The sequence below is a fragment of the Halyomorpha halys genome, unplaced genomic scaffold (assembly GCF_000696795.3).
Source record: "Halyomorpha halys isolate HHAL.00 unplaced genomic scaffold, Hhal_1.1 Scaffold58.1, whole genome shotgun sequence".
Classification (NCBI taxonomy): Eukaryota; Metazoa; Arthropoda; class Insecta; order Hemiptera; family Pentatomidae; genus Halyomorpha; species Halyomorpha halys.
The window spans coordinates 873615-896875 of record NW_027110919.1 but is presented as its reverse complement, the minus strand read 5'-3'; the positions used below and the strand labels follow the sequence as shown (position 1 = coordinate 896875).

General features: G+C 30.4%; 1 protein-coding gene across 1 annotated transcript in view; it reads right to left on the bottom strand.

Annotated features, from left to right (window-relative positions):
- Doc1 (Dorsocross1) overlaps positions 1-23261 on the bottom strand; it is a 57308-nt gene that overhangs the window by 3757 nt on the left and 30290 nt on the right. The window contains exon 3 of the mRNA XM_014438414.2: positions 62-335. Within this exon, the coding sequence (XP_014293900.1) occupies positions 62-335 (274 nt within the window). The remainder of the gene's footprint in view (positions 1-61; positions 336-23261) is intronic.

Below are 23261 nucleotides of genomic sequence, written 5' to 3'. Positions count from 1 at the left end.
TTTTATTTATAAGTGATATAATTTATACTTAATAAAAACAATATTAACTCAGAGTACTCACGTTTCCAGATCTGTCTAGAGTGTTGTTAGTGAGCTTGGCTTTCTGGAAGAGGATATCCTGGGCCATCCAGGCCGATCCTGGTGACGGAGAGTCCGGGTGTATGTAGACCCTGGTGGATGGGTGAGGCTGCGGGTCCGCGGGGCCGATTCCAGACCATGTTCCCGCGCTGAACTTGTACCGCTTTCCTTCTGACAACCTTGTCTCCAGGATCAAGAAGTAGCGGGTATCCGGATCCAGTCCGGAGATAGATATCCTCAGCGAAGGAAACATCCTCCTGAAAGGAAATCGATAAATTAACAACAGGTAAAACACAACTTTACAGCGTATTGAGGTATGTAATTTTGTTGCTATCGCATATTAATTTAACTTTTAAAACTGGGTTCTGATATCAGTGGCATTGTCTCTGACATCATAATTCACATTTAAGTATCAAAAAATTAAAGTACATGAATGCACAAGCAGAATAATAAATAGATCAAATAGACTTATTTTAATTAAAATGTTAATTAAAATAAAAAATGTTAGAGACCTTTTGAACTTGTGATTATAAAGAAAACAAAATTATTACAGGCTATTAATATGCTTCTTACATATAGAAAATTCTTGTCAAATAAAAATAAAAACTTTTTTTTTCATCTATCAATTACAATTGCAACTAATATCCATTCTCACTGGAACCATTTTTCATATTCAATAAACATTTTAATCGTTCTAATACGAGTAGTTCATCAATTAAAAATTCAGTCAATCTTTTCTATCTTTTCTATCTATTTCTATCTTTCTATAACTGCGAACCAGCAAAAAGATGTTTTTTTCCGAAATGTATTCTTGTCTGTCTATAAGTTCTTTTTTTAAGAGTGGTTGTACGTGATTGGAGGATCAATATTCCATACGATTCAATTAAAATATAAATGAAACAACCACTTCTAAATAAAAACGTGACAAAATATATATATAAAAAAATTAAACACTTTAGAATCAATATGCCTTTTATGGAGAAGTAAAGATTGTGGTAAATTCTACTCAAAGATATACTTAAATTTAAAATCTCCGAAATAAAAAAAAAATTGGGATTTTATGTACACCAATGTTGTATTTGAATAGAAAAGAAAATTGTTTTCTAAGTGTCAACATAAGCTAGCAAATATTTCAGAAGTTCAAATCCAGAGTAGTTGGTGAAATCAAAATAGTTTTTGTTTGCTTTTTTTCACAGTCCCTTAGCTTCCTTCTTCTGGAAATTAAATTTTTCTTGAAAAGTTCCTTTTACTGCATAGTTGCATATCAAGAAATCCTGAATAGATCATTTCAAGATTTCTACTAATTTTGAATACTTTCTAATCAACAGACTGATAATAGGGCTCACCTTCAGTTGGGAAAATTAAAATATTTTAATATCATTGGAAAATCTGGTTAAAATTGTTGGGAAAGTACAATTCGTATCGATTTTTATAACATAATTAATATTTTTATTTTTAGAACTTATGAATGGAAAAATCCAGAGATTGTAGACTGAATAAATCACAATAGCAATATATATCACAAAAACATAGAATGCTATAAATTTTAAGACAGATACTAAAAATTTATATACACACTATATAATTATAGTAAATCAATTAGTAATTTAATGTTGTATAATAGTATTAGTGAGTAGAATAAATTTAATATATTATTGTGTTGTTTTAATATATATTTTTTAAAAATTGTTAATAAATTAGTCATCTTTTTGTGGAACAGAGGTAGGAAAATGTTTTGTATTTTTTTTAATTATTAAAAATTTATATTTGTGACGATAATTATTATTAGCAATACAAGACTAATGAGGAGAAATACAATGTAATTATAGACAGATATATAATCTATTAATTTAGTGTAGTTATACATACCCGATAATGGGGTGACAACCCCGAAACGTTATTGTTTATTAATGATATAAAATAAATAATTAAAACAAGGAAGAGTACTTTTTCATTCATAAGTTCTAATTATATATGAAACTCTTCCAGTCGAAGATATAACTTTAAGAATATTATTATTGTATAATTTGTAAAATATAACTGATAAATCCGTTCATAGTTGTTTAATTCAATTTGTAACAATCACGAAATCTATGAAAATCATTAACTCATTTTTTTTATTATTATTATTGTCTAACACGTGTTTGTGGCCCATATGAAAACAAGTTCCACTGCTCTAGGGGTATTAAGTAACCTAATTTTACTATAATTACAGGTTTTTCCCCAAAAAGGATTTCTTGGTCGGTCATTCATATACGGCAGATGATAGAACTGGTAGATAATAACATCATCAATGCTTGACAATGGATGCGTACAATGTTTATTCAGGTATTAACGGCGAAGTCATTTGCGACTGATTTTTTTTTTCCTCCTGCTTGTTGGAAGCTGAGACAAATAAAAACCAAAGGCGGGAGCGGTGTTTAGAGGCGATGAGGGCTAGGGAACGACTATAAAAAAGGACGGTTTGGAGAGAGGCCTAGAAAGAGATAAAGACTTCAGGGCTTTAATAGGCGGGATAAATCAGCTGTGTTGGAGGCCCGGGGGGGACACATGTTGAAGGGCTCGTTACTGAGGTAACAAGACCACCCAGTGCTGAGAGGTAGGTAGAGCCGCTATAATTGATACATAGAGGTAGGGAGGTCCACCTGCCGCATTAGCCCCTAAAACAAACTGGCTCCAGCCACCTAATGTGTATAATCATCTTCCCCTCTGTCAATACAGCCTCATATATAATTCCTCGGCTCTTCCTTGCACCTAGTCTAGCCAAATCACTTATTTACTGACCTCATCGAATTCCTTAAGTCTGAGTATTTATTAAAAATGATCAACATATCTGATTAAGATAGTGCCCTCTATATAAGAAGAGTTGATTTCTTTTTAAATCATCAGGAGATCTTAGTCATTGCCTAAATGAAAATATAAGACAGATAGCTTAAGCATTGATTTTCACCTTCGCTTATCTGCATATAGAATATACATTATCTATGATTCACATTTCAATATGAGGTATAATAGTGTTTATTAATAATATATGAAACGTAATACTCTATATTGAACAACAGCAACATCCTTCTCAAATTACTTTTCTACAGTTTACTGAATGTGCATCTCCAGCTAAGAAGCTCTAAAATGTTCATTGATGTTGAAAGGCTTGAGGCAGGAAAATTTGATAATCTTTAACAAAGTATAAATTTGATAATCTTTAACAAAGATTATCAACTTTAGTATAAGTTATTAACTTTAGTATAAGTTATTTAGTATAAGTATTATTAACTTTAGTATAAGTTATTAACTTTAGTATAAATTTGATAATCTTTAACAAAGTATAAATTTGATAATCTTTAATAAAGTATAAATTTGATAATGAAAATTTGATAATCTTTAACAAAGTATAAATTTGATAATGAAAATTTGATAATCTATAACAAAGTATAAAACAAAGCACTTTTTTATTGGTATTAACTCCTGAGGCTCTGGACAGGTGTGTAGCTTTGATGAGCAAGGATAGGATTCATCGAGTAAAAACTATTTAATTAATCAATTTTTAATATTAATATAATATATTAAACATAATATTTGGATCATTAATTAATTAATGATGATTAAATCTTACCTAAGATGAATTATTCTGAATATTTCATTCATTAATAAACGAGAAATATTAACACAAAAAATACTTTTATTTAGAAACCATAATAGAAAGTTCATTACTCTGGTTAAATAACATTAATGATTTACTAAATTTGATTTTCATCATATAACCCAACTATTGATTGAATTGAATTTCCATCAACGTTATCTAAAGGCTAGATGAATTGTCTGATCTGATAAATATAAAAATATCTACCAACTATGAAAAGATCTTTTGAATGTTTCTTATAGCCTGAGTATTTTTCAAAATTATCAACATATCTGATTGATTGTGTCCTCTATATAAGAAGAGTCGATTATTTTCTGATCTCAATCATCACACAAATTAATGTATGACATATCGCTTGAGCATTAATTTTCACGTTCGCTTATCTGTACATGAAGTATAAAGTCAGGGGAACTGTTGCGATCTTTAAAAATTTCATCCAATTTTTAAGTGAAAATAAACGTTTTTTGAATCCTTCAGTCCAAATAACAAATTCGTGCTAGAGAGTCTATGTGCATGTGTGGTGTAAACAGTCTATTTCAATAATGAAACGTTGTAAGAAATTTAAATTACATATTTTTATTGAAATTTACAACTGCACATTTACATACACCCTGTAAATTTGATTTTAGTTTATAATGGAGTGATGCGAGCCAGTAGAGAAACTATCCATTGGTAGCACTCTAATGATGTTTTTACATTAGCAGGTCTCGTGGCCATCTTCTTTTCAGAGGCCTTGAAGGATTTTCAGGAATGGAAGAGGAAGAAAATTAGATTAGCAAAATTTTGGGTGGTTAGGGAGTTTATAATGGAAGGAATGGTATCAGTAATAGTGATAAGTAATAAGTGAAAGTTGTGCGGTGCGCGCACAGCACAAGAATTTTAAATTTTAAAGTTTGGTCGTGATGAAAATAAAATAAATGTAAAATGCCCTGAATCCCGCAGACAGTAACACTTATTTACTGTGCAGAACTGACGAAGGATACACTTTCTCCTCCTTCCAAAAGGGCTGTCGAAGGGCTAAAATTATTTGGTTTCCGGAAATAACTGTTTGTTGAAAAATTACTTGTCCCTTACCGATGCCTGTCAGCGACATCTATTCCGTTTCTAGGGATTTCACCTAAACACATTCCTCTAGGGTTGCTAATTTAACTTGCGACCCGCCGGTCATTTTGTGGTTGGCCCATCTGCAGTGACTTTATTTGAAATCATCAAATTCCTCCCGCATCCAATCCTTACAATCCAAAATCCTACGTTAAATCCTTGATGCTCCTTATTACGTTACAAATAAACTCATCCACAAAGACTTTAGCATCTCATTCGTTGTAGATTTGGCCCAAAACAAATATGCGTCTTTTCATTCCAAACTCCTAACCCATTAGTTCTTAATCTCTCATCCTTAACAATCCCTGATAATCCTCCGAGGCGTCTGATAATCTTCCGTATCAAGCGAGCTAGACATAATTTCTACTATTACTTATGTATCGAGAAAGAATTCTAGGTAGTTAATCTGAATATGTAAAATTTTAATCATTAGTAAACTATAATATTTAAATTTATGTATTTTTAAATTATTTTTTCAGGTCAATAAATTGACCTGATCCAAACGTATTTTATTACACTAATAAGTCCATTAATATTGAATTTAGTTTTTATTATTACTTAAATAATTTCAATTAAGCTACTACTTGTGACCACGGACACTGCAACGTGGAAATTATGAAAAAATGTTAAAATATACCTGATGAATCCGTTCATAGTTGTTTAATTTAATTTGTAACAATCGCGAAACCTATGAAAATCATTACCTCATTTTTTATTTTTTTTAATTATTATTATTGTTATTTATTTCTGTTTTTTTGCGGCCGCAATACCATGTCTAACACGTGTTTGTGGCCCATATGAAAACAAGGTTGAGTTCCACTGCTCTAGAGGTATTTAATAATTTATAAATAATGTTCATTTAAATATAATATTTAATATGAATCTCTTTTAATATAATATTGATTTCTCATCTTTTTTTTTTAATCTGCTAATTTTTTTTAAACCAGCCAGCCGATTTTAAATGAGAAATTTTTTTAACATAGATATTAAATTATTTTAAAAAAACAAGTGGGGTAAATTGAAGAGTAATTAATTGAAAAAATTCCATTCGTTTTCATTGTTATCATAAATTTCTATTTAACAGACCATCGCAATCGCTGAAATAGCAATTAATTTTATTACAAAGCCGAGTACTGAAGCTGATCATATAAAGAAGCCCCTAATTGCGGCTATCAAAAGCCAACAGGTATAGAAGTGACACAGAAGCCGTAGCGTGTAACCACTTGTCGAATATTAAGATAAGACAAGAATGGTGGGGGAGGGGAGAACACAGTGGTAGGTAACGTTGGCGCCATAGGATTATCCCCCAACCATTAGGGGTCCCGTAGGCGCCATGGTCACAATGCTTTCCGCCTCTATACAAAACAGCTATTACCCTGGGGGTCTGTCGGCCGAAAAAATGTTGTGGGGTGTCTTACACGCATGAGAGCAAAGGCTTAACATTTTTGAAAAATTTTGAAAAGGTAACAACAAGATAGTAATATGTAACAAAAAGAAATATATACAATAATAGTAATTTTATTGCATGACGTAACACTTAAGTGTCGTAATAAGAGCACAAAGTTGAGTGAATAATTAAAAATAAAATCAATGTTTAGTGAATATTGCTAAAGATTCAACCAAATATAATTTGGTCATCTCCATTATACTGTAATTTTTTTGTAAGGTTTTCTTTGATAAGGTTTGTGTTTATGGAACTGATATTATATATAAAAAAAAAATCAATGAATTAATTAAAACATTTTTGAATAAGTTTATTTTATATTTATATAGTTTATATTATATTTATATACAAATATATCTAGTTTTACAATTATCACAAACATATCCAGTTTTACGATTATTACAAATATATCGAGTTTTACAATTATTACAAATATGTCGAGTTTTACGATTGTTACAAATACATATTGTTTTACGATTAACACAATCATATCTAGTTTTATGCTTATTACAGATATGTCTTTACAGTTTTATTTTCTTAATTAATGCTGTTTAACAGAGTTTAAATTTTAAATAAAATAAACCAAGAAATTTACATTATTTATGATTGAATAAACTCTTAAATTACGAGGCTCATGCTCGCCTTTCTTTGATTATACTGTATACTCTATTATAGTATATATATACATATTATGCTCTATATGTTAGCTATAATAATAGCTAACTTGTTCTATTCTATTAAATCTCTGAGTTTATTCCTTATTTCCTTGTCTTCATCCATACGGTATTCCCTAAATACACTTTTGGAACTTTCATCTGCAGCTGTAAGAATCAAATGAGCACGTGTTACAATTCAATTTTGAACTTGACTTCTCTTTATTTTCGTAATTCGTCCATTATTCTAATTTCTATTTAAATATGTCCCAATAAAACGGACGAATACTCCCAGATATGTTAAAACGTGTTAAGGCGGCTGAGGATAAAGAGGTAGAGATATGGGGCATTGTTTGGGATTAAAGAGGACGAACTTGGGGGCCTCCTAATGTGGCTGGCGACAGGCTAACACAGGTACACGGCAAAATGAGTGGTTGTCAACTTTGGGTCCAGTCAACACTTAACCGCTTTATTTATGTCTTTCCTCCGACGCCGTCTCTCCTAAATGATTTTATATAATTATTCACGCCCTTGCAAAATAAAAAATATATATATATTAGCAAGAGATAGATCACATTTCCCAAGACGGGCTGGTAGAAATGAACAGTTGATTCCAATTAAGGGCTCTCTTCAAACTTAGGAATCTGTTGAGGAATATGTGTGTGAAATTTTCTTTACATAAAAAAAAAATCATATTCTACCATTATAATAAAATTATTATAATGAAAATGATATAATAAATAAGTAAAAAAGTTAAAAAAAAAAAGTTATAGTCACATGGTCGGAATGAACAAACCAATGCTCAGCACACAATTCTAATCATTAACCATATACACCAGAAAGTGGTCTCGATTTACAAACGGAAAGAATCGTTATAATGTTAAATAAACACTAATATTTTTTAAATTATAATAAAAATAATCAATATAATAATACCGTACGTGTCTGTAATATCTCACTCCCTGTCTTAAAAAAGACATTACCTATAACATTGTTATTATCAACGATTGCACTATAAATTATAATACAATGATTATTCTGTAGATGTACTATATGGATGGGTATCAAAGAATTCGGAATAGGATTGTTTATAAAGGCGTTCTAATATCGAAAAAAAATTAGTTTTTCAAACCTTTCTTGGAAAATTATAGCCATACATAAAAAGTAATTTTAATCGCTACAAAAAAAGGAAATATGTGAATCGGACCATTATTAGCAAAAATGGAAACCCGTTTTCTATTCATCTAAACATATAAACCAGATACCGTTCACTCTTTGGCTTATTGATCTCTATGTGCTTGAATAATGCAACATCTGAAGAAAAAAAAATTTATTTTATTTATAATCGGACATATTTCAAATAGTAACGTAGGCTGCGGTTTCTTTCTTTACTTAGGTCATCCTACAGAATTTCCTAAAGCTTTTAGAGTTGTTACAAACTCGTCTACGGACGATCCAAGGAATACTTTAAATATAAAATATTTAAGCAACAATATCTGCAAAACAACAATGGCTATGAAAAAATTATTCGAAAATTTTCTCGCTCTTCATAAGACTTAAAAAATATTTATAAATACTGCCTCGATAGCATATTAAATTATCTTTACATAGATACTAGCACATCGTCTTCAATTCCCTTTATATCGTATTTCTTCCTTGCTCTTAGCATGCTTTTATTCGAAATCTTTAATTTCCATTCTCTTGAGTTGGCCATTCAATTTTATAATTTCTCCTTATATTACTCTGAGCTTATCTCCTTTAGATTCAATTTTAAACTGATTATAATTTTTTTTTTTTAACTAGAAAACCGTCGACTATTTTATATCTAGTTTTGTTTGATACTACTCGTTTGAAGTTCACAGATTATTTCGAAAAACATCTATTCCACCTGTAGGCAAGCAATTAAATTAATTATGTACGATTAATATAAAAAATTCTTTTAATTTCTGTGTATAAAAAAAAGCCCAAAGAGCAAGATGACTTCCGCAAAGACAATTGGAAGATATGATGTAAAAAGTAGCCAGGACCTGAGAGACCTGAACGCTGGTATGGGAAGTGTGTCTCCTCTCTTGTGTTGCCGCTATCTAGATCTTGATAACTCCTCTGAGGGGCTCACTGTCCTGCTTGGCGCCGTCTCAGCCCTGTCTTCGGCTCCTGGTTTGGCTTGTTCCTTCCTCTCCTTTGGCGACGGGGCTCGGTCCAACTCATCCTGGAATGTCCATTTGGAGGGGAGAGGGAATATCTGGGACCAGAGTCAACGGAACAAATGTAATTGTGTACAATATCACTAATGAAAGTCTGTTATCGTGAATGGAGATTACGACCTCAGAACATTGACAGAGGTCACAATAGTGTACTATAGGACTGCCTATACTCGGAATACTGTGATCAACCAAGTTAAATAATGAAAACGGAAAATATACGTGATAAATTGCATAGAATATTCTTTCTTTTGTTTAAGAACATTATTCCTAATTAATTGATAATTTTTAAAATATCAACCTTTCTCAAATATAACGAATTTCTATTTCCTTATTGTTTATAGAAAATAATTATAGTTAATATGCATTTTTATTACTTTTTTCTTTACTTCTTAAGTAAAAAGTATAATTAAATATCTGTATTTATAGTTATATGATAATATATATAATTTTATCAAAATAACAAAAAACTGTAAAATTATAATAAAATAGTTTTCTTCAAACATAATGTAACTATCCAATAAAAGTATAAAAACTAATCAAAATTACGAATAGGTATTTTTTTTTTTTATTGGGCAGCCTCTCGGGGTCAGACTGTCATAAATATATTTATGCCTGTTTTTTAATGGGAGATAGGCAGTTCATTAAAGGTCTTTTAATTGGACTTAAAGTGATGTTTATGAATATTGATTATTTTATAGATTCACAATTTTAGATTTTACTACTGCTCTTCATTAGAAAAAAAAATTTTGGAATAAGAGTCTATAACCTTCCACCTAAGACTAAAGCTAATGAAACTCTAATATCATATAATAATTATAAACAGGGTGATTTAGGGTAAAGTGGCCAAAGTGAAATTATGAACTAAAGACCTCAAAAAAAGAATTAAATTCCTCTGAAGGTATGTCTGCAAAACCTTTGTTAGGGAGATATTCACACCTAAAGATTTTGATTGTTATGAATTATTTACGTTATATGAAATAAATAAAACCTACTTATTTGTTCTAACTACTTATTAATTAAGTCTAAGCATTAAGATTCATATTAAATGTTGTTCAAATTGAAGGTATGTCCACAAACGCTTTTTTAGGAGATGGATTAGATAGAATACTAATATGGCCTTTTATCCCTAACTATATAAAAAAATATTGGCAACTTAAGGATTAATACTATTTGGAATTAGTATTGAGAACTGTCAATAACATTTATCAGTTTGTAAGAGGCTTTCGCAGAGTACTCATCACATTATGGCTTCAATTTATACTAATGGTGAATAAGCCGAAATGGTGTTTGTGTACGGTTTTTAGAATTGCAATAAAAATTATTCTTTCTTCCCTTCAGCCGTAAGTGAATAAAAATACAAAGTTTGATAAAAAATAATTTCTAAATTATTAAGCCAAAGAAATTATTACTTCACTCAAAATTTCCATCCTGAAAATATCAAAGTATTTTCAAGTCATATTTTTAGATCTTGAAAACAATCTGAAATCCTCTAGCGAACGCGCTATAAATGCCAAGCTGTGGAAGAGGGCCTGCATTAATTACACATTTAGAAACACCTTTTCCCATCAGCAGGTAGAAGAGATTGTTTTAGGGCTAGCCGAGGTTGGAGAATGTGAAGACATAAGTCTGCCTAATTACATCGAGTATATTTAAGTAGGCAAGAGAAAAAGAGAAAGAACGGGTTAAAACAAGAAAAGGAAAAAGATCCTAAGCGATAAAAAGGACCGAAGACGAAAGAGAGGTAGAAACGGTAGAGGAAATTCCAAAAGACCGGATTCCAGTGCAATCCAATTATTACCGGGTAGGCCAATCAAAAGCGAAACACGTTTAGTCCACTAAACTATCTGATTAAATTACCATGTGTGAAGAGTAACGTCTTGGATTGGCGCAGTATAACGAGTTCTCTGGGTGGTTCCTTTTAATGCCTCGACAACAAAATATACCACCCACGAGGGGATCTAACCAAATGAGCAACTAATGATTAGAATCATTATTGTCACAATTCAAGGGTAATTTAAATAGTTTATTTGTACCAAGCTAGGAGATCGGAGTGGCTCAATGAGTAAGGCGCTGTGATATTAACTACATGGACCTGGTTCGAATCCTGTTGTGGGGGATAATTATTTTTTCTGTTTCTGTAAATGTGAGTCAATTCTGTGAGTATGGAGAGCCCTGCGGGGATCACCCAGCATCATAAAGCGGGTACCTTTAATTTGAAGAAAATATGGCCGTTGAGCGTGATCATGAAAAAATCACCTCCTTGTATAAACGTTGTTCAAGAAACAGTATTTACTTATGAAGTACTAAACCCCTAACAATTCTTAGATTGTAGCAGTACAAATTTTGGTTTTTTTATTTCAATTTATATCATGTTTAACTGTCTCTTGGATTGTGTGGAAGAGTGTATCTTTTGGATTATTATTTTTTAGACTATTAATATCAGATGTACTGTCTCTGGTCTGTATTTATGTAATCTTATATTTTTCAGTCCTAACTGTACCTGATCTGACGAAAGGTGAACCGGCTTCTTATTTACTGCAAACTAAAAAATTTAATATAGATTGGTAAAGTGGCATTTCTAACATTCAATTATTTGGGATTACCAATAATACAGAAAAAAACCTTAAAAGTTAATATAATTCAAGATCGCAAAATTTGCAGACATGCTATTTGGGCTTGCAGAGTTGATATGAATTTAAATATGCAAAAAAATGCATACATTTCACTACAGGCATGACGCAAAGGGATGAGTCAAAAACGGATTCAAAGAGTTTTACAAATGAATGAGTGATCTGTGAACCCTCAAAGAGGGTGGACGGTAACGCAGTAAACTGCATAACTGATTATTCGTAGTTTTATATCATAATTAAAAAAAATATTCACTACGAGAGTTTCACTGTGAGCAGGAAATCGTGAAAAAGAGCTGATGATTCGTGAAAATGATTCCCTTTCGTATTCTGATCGATCAATTGTCTGATGTTAATCCGACCGTCATAGAAGACATTTTCGTTAAAAACCAGATTTGGGTTTCTAAGCTCGATTGTAGATAAGGAAATGTTTCATTTAAAAATTCAAACGTTTTTATTGCGCAGTAACTAGCTAGTAAGGATACTCTATTTATTTCTACATTCTGTTCTGAATACCGTGGTAGTCTTAAAGGTGATACCTATGATTAGGAATTATTCTTACTCCCGTGGAATGCATACTGTACAAAGCCCAATTTTGGATATGGACGTACAGACCGTTTACAGGCGCTCATATATCTCCAGAGGAACTGTATAGTGAATTAGCGTTTTTTTCACCTTGTGCCAAGGCTTTTTAGGCTTAGATAAACTTATGGCGGTTCCACTCACGCGACGAGGACCCAACGGACATGCTCGATAAGTGGTGCACTTGAGATCCCCACCATGTCTTACCATGAAAGTGATGGCGAGACTTTGGAGAGGGGTCCTAGTGAAAACGATACACTCCGTTTGCCCTTTGACGTGGTTCAGAAATCCCCACATGGTATGGTAATGGGTGCGACTGGAATGACGGAAAATAGAAGCGATGGCAGTGTTCTTCATTTTAGGTTTTTGATTTTATAATAATTTATTTGAATTTTAGAGGCACTTCTATCCTACATTTAATTAAATTGAATAAAATAAAATACATTAATATAAGAATTACCTCGATAAATTCTTGAAATCCACCCTCTTGGAAGATTTAAAAAAAAATTATATTACTATTTTTATTAATTCTGCAATAAAAACATACAGATATTAATTAATTAGTCATTTATATCGCTGTCATAAAAAATCCTTGTAGGATTTATTCCTTATCAAGAATCATAATTTACTTCTATCTTGAAATCATATTCATGAAAATATTTGTGAATAATTATATATTGATATTATATTGATTCCAATTTTTACGTCAGATTCCAAAACCTCTTAGCAGTATTTTCTTTTCTCCAAAGTAAAGCTCAGAGCTAATCTGGGAAGTTGGACCAACAGAAAATAAATGCATCAATTATGTTTTTCTTTTTAAAAACCAAAATGCAAGATACATTTTTAGATCTTAAATTTATAAATGTAGAATAAATTAATCAAACATTACTTTGAATAAAAAAAGAGTGTTTTGGATTATAGTCGTGATGTGATATGTCGTGAAGTTGTTGTCATTATTTCCATACAAGAAGTTACAACTATTACTTTTTTAGTTGAATGAAGAGGGCCAAACTAGAATAACAATTAATATCATTATTGTTATTAGTAATATGAATCCTTTGAAAGCAAAAGTATAATAACAGATAATAAATAATTAAATGTTTTTGTTGAATGTGCTTGAGACTGGCTCATTTTAACAGAGGAAGTAAGCTGTTATTCGTAACCTAAACATTATAGAATATTTCGTAAACATCATCTCAAAAATCATTTTGACTTCTACTCAGATAATCGTATGATTTGGTCATTAGTAATTATTGTTGTATCAATATTAATAAATAGTCATAGGAACAATATATTTCTGTAATTCAGTTTAAATCATTCTTTAGATGGTCAGTATAATTGATTTAATGTAGAATTTCATGCATTTACCGTCTGAGGAGGTTATATAATAATAATATGTATCAACATTATTGAGACATATAATAATAATATGTATCAACATTATTGAGACATATAATAATAATATGTATCAACATTATTGAGACATGTGGTGTGTAAGCACTACGCTTAGAGCGTATATATTCAAAGAGCTTTAGAAGATATGTATTAATAAATGTATCTGATGGCTACAAATAAAATACATTAGTGTGGATACTCATGAATGATAGTGTGAGAAATAATTCTCTACTTCCCAAATACCCTTGTTACAGAATACTCCTACCTTTGTAAGTCGATGTATACCTTCTAGGAATCCGTCGATCTAAGGACCCGATCTCCATATTGGTGTCGACTGTTATCCTATTAGAATTAATACGTGTAGGGTAAACCACGTAGATGGCCGAAGGATATGTATGTAGATGGTGAAAAAAGGACTGTAATTGGACGTAATGGATCTGCATGGAGCCCTGGTTGGAGCAGGGGCGCGCCTAGGCGCCAGGCGGACGACCAATTAGCTTCTAGGCGCCGGCCCTCCGCCGGAACCTAAAGGCAAAAAAAAATATTTTTATCCTCCGTCTTGGCCAGGCCCTCTTCCTCATATCCTGTAGATCGGCGAGTCTCTCCTTTATAATTGTTCGGGAAGGAACATGTCCACCTGCGGGTGTGTCTGTCATACTGCCAGTTTCTACCGCAAAATACCAGTCATTTTCCCATTAAACGATCGTTAGATTCTTTTTGCAGGGGAAAAAAAAAAACCTTTACAAACAAAGCATTGATAACCCATAATAACAGTGAATTGGAACCATTGATTTTACGACTTTGGAGGTTACTAGGAAAATTTATAATTAAAAAGTATTTTGCCTATGTAGAATATCTAATTCTTAAGAAGAATTTTTTTTTACTTATATTTGTTCCTTTTCATATCTATTACTTTTAAATTTGTTACCTTTTTTTTACAATAATTCCTTTTTATATTTATTAATTTTATCTTTATCTATTTATTTTCTTGTAAGCATATATTCAAGTAAATTGTTGATTTATGTTTTTAAAATATTACCCACACGCGAGACTGTCACATTTTATGTGTATATACTGTTATTATATTAGAAATTGCAATTATTTATATTATAGATTGTAATTTAATCTTATATTTGCGAAATGAAAAATATTATCATGTATTTTAAATTAATTATGTTCATCCTATATATTGTAAGTTTGAAGAAACAATAATTTTATTTGTTTTATGTTGTGTATGTAGCAACTCAATGTAGTTAAGCAGCAAAACTGCTTAACTAAAAAAGCAGATAAAACAAAATAAAAGCGGTGTTATATTTATCTGATTATATTTACAAACAATAATTAAGTCCTATAGTTATTAGTTTTAATTTTTCTATTTTTTTTTTCATTTATATACAAAAATTATGTTATAAATCTGCTAAGTAATTATAGTAAGTAAAGCTTCCCCGCTGTTTCATCTTTTTTATATCTTTTGTGAAAATTGCACATTTTCTTAATTTTTTTTGGGGGGGGGGGGTGAGGGGATGGAATTTCAGTTAGATAGGTTATTACAAAACCTATATTTCAAACTTGTTGCTCGACAATAATATCTATTGGACGAGCCGTCAATGAACATAGGTGATCATGAAAGGAGTTCTTCACATAGGCAAACGAAAGCTATCTGACTAAATTAATACTAGATCCATTTGATATTAACCTCTAACTTTTCTCCAAATTTTGATCAAATTCGAACGCAGGTATGCCGAGGAAAATACGTTTACACTTGTGTTGGCGAGTGTAGTCTATGAAATGCGACTAAGTCGATATGGAATCAACTGGATACCAACCCGCCCGCCCAATCCCTCTAAATTTCATCAAAATTGGATTAACAGTTCGATCGACTATATCAGAACACAAATTTGACTTCAAACACGGAACCAAATTTGTTCCTTGATGGTTTAAACGTAAAATGCGGGTAATATCCTATTTTGAGGGCATACATTTTTTTTTTTTTTTTTTTACTACATACGAATACAAAGCTCCTCTACCTATGGTACTGATAAAATAATTGAGTTTGCAGCAATTTCATAACCACCCCAAATTCACCTCATTTAGGAATGATATTTGCAGCCTTATCACTTATGATATGTTAATTTTTCTAAAAAGGTATCTGTGTACATAAAGAATTTGATGAATGATGAATTGATCATCATTGTGACAATACTCTACAATACTATTTGTATAAGAGTAATTTACTGTTTAATTTATTACAATGTTGAACTAATATATATATATGATGATATATAGATGATAATATATATATAGTGATATATATATGAGGTAAATTAAATATAACAAAAGAAAAAAACGAAAAAAAGAGTAATGCAAGGGCAAAAAAACGTAGTACATTAATTTAATTTAAGTTAATTGCTATATTTCAATCAATTAATTGTATACAATTAACGTACGACTAATTTATACAACCGCATATAGTGAGTATCAGTGACTTCTAGATATAAAGCCTTATGCGTAATTGTTTATGTATGGATGATATAAGTATATATTTAAAAAAAAACAATTTGGATATTTACAAATTGTAATCTTAATTAGTCTTCATTAGTGAATGTTTATATTTCTCTTTCATTGTTACGAATGTTACATTTGTAAAGTTTGTTTGATGTACTCAATCATTCACTAACTATTATGATTAATTCCAGAGATTGTTATTAATTCCTTCTATTTCTACCTAATTGTATATTTCTTTAAATTAATTTAATGTTTACTTCAATAATTGAATTAGATTTCATAAATGTATTATCCTTATTTATGTTTAAGGTAGAAGAAAATTAATTATAAAATAAAAAAGCTTTGAATGGATTTATAATTATAATAATTCGCCACTAAAGATAAAACATATAGAATCCAATACTGATCGGGCATTCTCATTTTCCTCAATGATAAAAAAAATAGACAAATGCATGGAGGACCCACGGAAGATCCTTCAATATGAGATTTCTGTTTGTTGAAAGATTTATCGATACAATGTAATATATTATATATGTAATATATTTTTAAAGATATTAAATCTGTTATTGCTTTACATACTACTATTTCTGAATTGACTTTTCATGATACCCTACAAGAAATTTAAGCTAAATTTATATTTTGGACAAATAATAATATATCACCTCATGAACAATTATCTATGCATGAAAAAAGTATGCGATTCTATACCATTTTTTATTTTCATTTATATAATATTTATTGGAGAGAATTAATACAATCTGCCACAAATTTCAGGGCATTAAGTATTAGTGTTCAAATATTCATTCATACAATATACACAAAAATAGAACAATAGAATAAAAAAAAAAATAAAAGAGAGAAAAAAGAAAAGAAATATGAGAACGATAATATTACTCACTGAATTAAAATATATTTTAAAAAATATAAAATATATAAAGATAAGAAAATATATCATTCCTAAACTCAAAAACAGAAACACAGGTAATATTGATTTGTATTAGTAAATATATACATAATTGTTTTTAATTCATAAGTATTGATATTTACATAATATTACATTGCTCCGGGCAATTTCTTATAATATTAATTTTTCTCGGCTAGTTATTTATGAATTATGTTTTACGTTTTGGTAAAAATTAAACTAAAAGAAAAAAAATAACAGTTTTGAAATAAAATATGATAGTGATCGTTATTGATGATTTTTACAATGTTTAGTTTTGTTTATTTCTATTGTTTTTTTGTTTTTTTTGTATAATTTCCTATTTCCATTAATAAAGGGTTTAAACAGTTGGGGTAGGGTTGGGTGAAATTATGAGTCAACTTGTGTATGTATTCATGTGTCATGAATTTAATTCTGAATGCATCCTAATTATTCTTGTATAATATGAATGATTGTTAACAGTTCCTAAGCATTTGTTTTGGAATAATTGTATTTTTTTTTTTTTTTAGTTTGTTAAGTTACAGAGGCTCCATATTGATTTATAGAGTATCAATTTAACTCTTCTGGATAGTTTTGATTTTTTTAGTAAAATATAGAAACAGTTTTTACATTATTTTCCTTTCATTTACTAATTTTAAATTATTATGCTGCTTAAATATGAGTTTATTGTGTAATGCGACAATTTTCGGATTTGATAAAAGGAATAGTAGTGTAATTTAAAACTATGTTCCATAGAATTTAGGAAATGAAACGGTAAATTTTTATACATTTAATAATATTAAAAGTTGTAACGTATGCAAGCAGGAATATTTCGTATTGTGAAAAAGGAAAGGCACTAAAAATTGTTGTCCCAGGACATGCAACATTATTTGCTTCTACTGCAAATCTTTAAACGGTCCTAGTCGAATAAATGAAACGGATACCCTGTTATTGGATGAGGCCGTAAGAAATGGTTGGAGAGGACCCGAAGAGCCGCAGACAGAAGAAACAAAACAAAGAGACAGAAGGAGAAGAATTGCCCTAAAGTGATTTGTCCCCCGTGAATAGCCTAGAGGAGGTATTGTCCCATCTATTCTTTGTCAAGAGCGGCCATCCTGTTTTCCCCTTCACTATCCACTATTAGCCGCAATAATGGGGATGATCCCCGCCTTCCAGATCTGCGCAACCTCCCTAAGTGATCCAGCCAGCCTCCTAACAGGAGCCAACCACCTGTCTATTACAAAGCACTTACCAATCCTGAGTCCTCGGCATTGACAATTCTACTACCGTCCGATCCAAGATTAGTTCCACCGGAGTTTCGCAAGGACCTAGAGTTAGCCGTTTGTTGTAGCTGCCAATCCAACGATTCCTACTTCGGGAAAGAACTGAAAAGAATACAATCGGACAAAAAGAAAGGCAAGACCTGTAAAAACACCCCGGCATAAAAAAGTAACCGAACCTTGCATTGTCTCGGAATAAATACGGATTCACTTCTGTGACCCAACTGGCGTCCTTCCTAACTATAACTGTGAACTTTTGTGGCAAATACAATTTTTAACACACTTTCTAAAGAATGTAACAAAAAATTGTATTTCAACATCCACCCCTCTAAACTGGCTAGTTTAATATTATATTATAATAATAATGTGGGGGCTATTACATGTTTATATATGTGTGTGTTTTATACATAATTTGTCAGAATTTTAAAGTCTAGTAAGTTTTTTTTTATTTTTTATTTTCTGTTTAATAATAATTTGTAACTTGTTGACAAAGTTGTAAATAATCTACCATCAAAGCATATTGCACTGTTGAGTTACTCCAAATAACATCATTACTTATTACTTGGTTTTTGCAATCAGTTCGAAGATAAATGAAGAATGAAAAATAACAAAACTTATGTTGATGTCGATATATCAACTTTCAACTCATATCGACTTTCAAATGAAATCAAAATAAATTAAAATTGACCTTAAAAAGTTAAGGTAACATTTTATGTAAGCAAAACTACTTAAGAAATAATTGATAATTAATAATTTATCGAAGGCTTTTATATTTATATTCTATCACTATATTACCTGTTTTTAAAAATTATAATTTTGCTAAGCATTGGCAAAATATTAATTAAACTTTCATTAAATATATATATAAATATATGATGTGCCCTTTTAAAGGTATTGAATAAAATTGAGTTTTTTAATATTTATTTTTAAATAAAAATATTAAACAATGTGATGAGTAATATTGTATGGCCAACTTTATTAAAATTATTATTATTTTTTATTCAATTTTTTTTTTTGATAATTTATTTTACCTACAATTAAAATTGTCACATAAACAATTATTTAATTCTTTTTTGTTTTAGTTGTTTTGAATCCATCAATCTTATACTTTCCTCCTTTGTAACAGATGGTTGGTGCCTCTCTTCCGGTATTTTAAAATGTTCTCCGAGGTACCGAACAGTTGGGAACCCTTGGTCTATATGGTGCTATATGCTGTCTGTAAGTTATTTTTAAACATTAAAATTTTTTTTTTTTTTTTTTTGATAGATAGATTTATTTATTGATAGATATTACAATCTGCCACACAGTTGTGGGCAATAGGTAATAAAAACATTAAAATGGCAAATTAATATAGTTTGGTTGTTCTTCCGACTCAAAGAATATTTTTATGCATTAAATGAAAAAAGGAAATGATATTTTGACCGTATATAAGAAATTGAAGAATAATTTTATTTATTATCTAGTAAAAAGTTTTAAAGATCTTTATTTTCTTTAATACCAGATTGGTCTACTGGGCTTTAATGGTTAATGTAAGAGGTACTTTTTTTTTTTGCAAACAATGAAATGAAAGTGAATTTAAGAAAAAGATGGAAAGGAGAAAAAAAGAAATTAAGATAAAATAAAATTTTAGAGTGACAATAACATAACTGATAAATATAGAATTTATAACAGGATATCCTGTAGCAGCCTGGGCTTCAGTCTTCGGGTTGTGGTTGGGTTTCCCAAGTTGTAGGTCACTGCTCCTTTAACTGTAGGTATTAAAGATTTAAAAAAGGGTTTCGGATTGCAGATGAAATTCGATGATTTTGAAGATTTATACCCTTAGTATTAAGTATTACAACCCCTTACATCCAAACAGCCTATTTACAATTCTTTATATTTCATTCGGAAACAAAAAGTAATTTTCTCGAATAGGTTTTGAATGAGAATTAAATGTTCTTATGTTTTATAAATATGGCTTTAGGTAGCATATCTGTCCAACAGGGACAATTGAAACATTGTTATTGCAGCTATTTTTTTTTTTTAGGATTTAGGTTTTGGCGTTTTGGATTTTTTTGAGATAATAAAGAGGACACTTTACAGTTCAAAATAATTAAGGAATCTACTGCAAAAGATAAGCTAATTTTTACATTGTAGGTAAATAAAATGAAAAATAGTTAATTATTCTGGGACTAGGTCCTTTTGGAACAATTACAAAGGCAATTTTAATTTTATAATAACATTTATTGGCCATAAATCATTACGCCCACACTTAATTACAACTTATCTGCAGAAAGAAAAAAAAAGATTAATTTAAAAAAAACTAACTGACTAAGTAAAAACAAAACAAAAAGTTAATTAGAAAATATCTGTACAATTATAATAATGGGTCAGATTGGTAAAGCAAAAGGTAGTGAAACATAAGGGATTTAAACGAAGAAATGGTTGGTACATGACGTATGTTAGAGGGAATGGAGTTCCAGAGATATGAAGCTCGAGTAAAATGTAGTTCGGTGAGATGGTGGGTAGATGTCAGATAAACGGGACCTGGTAGTACGGGATTGGACAGAGAATTTCAACTCCTGGTTTTCTAGGATATGGGGGGGGGGGGCGTTGAGTACTAATTGCTTGGAATAAAAAGGAAGATAGGAAATACTGGCATCGGAAAGATGGATAGAGCCAAAAAGTAAAGGTACGTTCTAGGAAAATTTCGATAATGCTAAATAAGAAACAGGTAACCGTGTGAGCCTACTTTCGAACTATGTATTTTATTGTAGTATTTTCTTCTAAGATGCAGTGTGTTTGTAAAAAACAATTAGAAACAGATTTAAAAAGTTCCTGCATGTATTATATACAGTTCAGTGATTGTGTGAATTTTCCTGACCCTTCTGGCTGTGGAAATAGGGAGTATTGAATGAATCTATTGTAGTCCGAGCAGCCGAAAGCAAATAAATGATCGGTTTAGCATGGACAATGGATGGCTCCCAACAAACACGGGGCTCCATATGTACGCGAATGAATAGAAGAGGGCTTCAATCGACCCAGGCGACGGTCATTACTAAGGGTGGTGGTGTGGTAGGTCGGATGTAGGGCACACATCACTTACTTTCAGTTCACTAGATGAATTGTTTAATTTTGTATTGTGACTTAAATAATACAACAGCGACAAGTATTATTTAAATGCCTGGAAATAGAAACACACTAAATCGGAAAAAAAACTTTTCTCCGAAGTTCCACGACTCCATTTCCATTCTAAGGAGTTCTAGAATTCCTATCGTACCCATTATTTTAGTACAAGAGTAAATTTGCTAAATTATGAGCCCTAATAGAGTTATTTACGTTAAATAGTTCTCGAGATATAGCTTTTTAAAAAGCAACATTTCATAAAAATGTTGTAAGGGACGTACTGAAAGATCAGTAATTAGTGAATTTATTTTGAAAAATTTATATCTCAAAAACCATTTGACGTAAAGATGTCTATTAGCACTCAAATTAAAGCTAGTCTAATGAGCTATAAAGTAGTTTATGATGTTTATCTTCGTAGGAGTAATAGTTTACATGAAATTTGCTAAAATAAATTAATTTATAGTTTTTCAGACAAATTTTCAATTGCCAAATTCATATTCATATGTGAATATTATAAAAACTACTACTCCTACGAAGATGAGTGTCATAAAATACTTTGTAGTAAGTTAAATTCCCTTTATTTTGAGTGTTGGCAAACATATGTGCGTCTTATGGATCTAGAGATATATATTTTTTCAAAAGTCCAACATTTTATACTAACAACTAGAAATTAACATTTTGTGAGTTTATTTTGTCAAATATCATAAAAACTACTACTCCTACAAAGATAAACATAATTAACCATTTTGTAGTAAATTTAACTAGCTTTAATTTGAGTGCTGGCAGACATCTGTACGTCTAATGGTTTCTGAAATGAAGTTTTTCATAAATCAAACTTATTGTCCGAACAACTATAACTTAGCAAATATCATGAAAACAACTATTCCTACGAAGGTAAAGTTCATAAACTTCTTTATAGTCCATTAAACTAGCTTTAAATTGAGTGCTAATAGACATCTGTACGCCACATAGTTCCTTATATATAGAATTCTGAAAATAAATTAACTAACTACTAATCCTTCAGTAGATATTTAAGAAGTTTTGGTTTTTAAAAAGCTATATCTGGAGATCCATTGGACTTAAATAGCTCTTTTAGGGCTAATATTTCAGAAAATTGACTTTTCTTTAAATTATGTTCTCTTAAATTTTCTATTGTTGATGGTAGTTTTTAAGATATAGAGCGATTTTTAAGATATATTTTTAAAAAGTTTTTAAGATATATTAATGAAAAATTAGTGTTTTTTTAAGGTTTTTAAACAGCCGCCATTTTTTATTTCCCCTACCTATACTTGGCAGACTCATCAATTTTGACTAGTAATTATACCAAGTTTTCATTAAAGTAATCAAAAATTGGGGTGAGATAACTGCCTTTTTTCTTCCCGGCTCTTGTACTATTTCCTTTCTAGTCTCCTAGGCCCTGTTTCATAATAAAGTACAAACTAAGTTAGTTTAGTCGATTTAACTTAATACAATTACGCTTGTAAAATAGTAACTTATACTTTGGTACTTTTTAACTCCTGTAATATCACTAATAATCCTCCCTATTATGAAAAAAATAAGTATTAGTGTAATTAACACGTTGTTTTGATACTTGTAGTTTGAACTAATACTATTAGCTTTGATTATGAAATAGGGCCCTGGTTTCATAATTTAATTTTTCTCAGTCCTTTGACGAAAGAACCTCCGGTTGATTTAAGTTTAAGCTGAAAAGCTCAATAAATGTTTTTT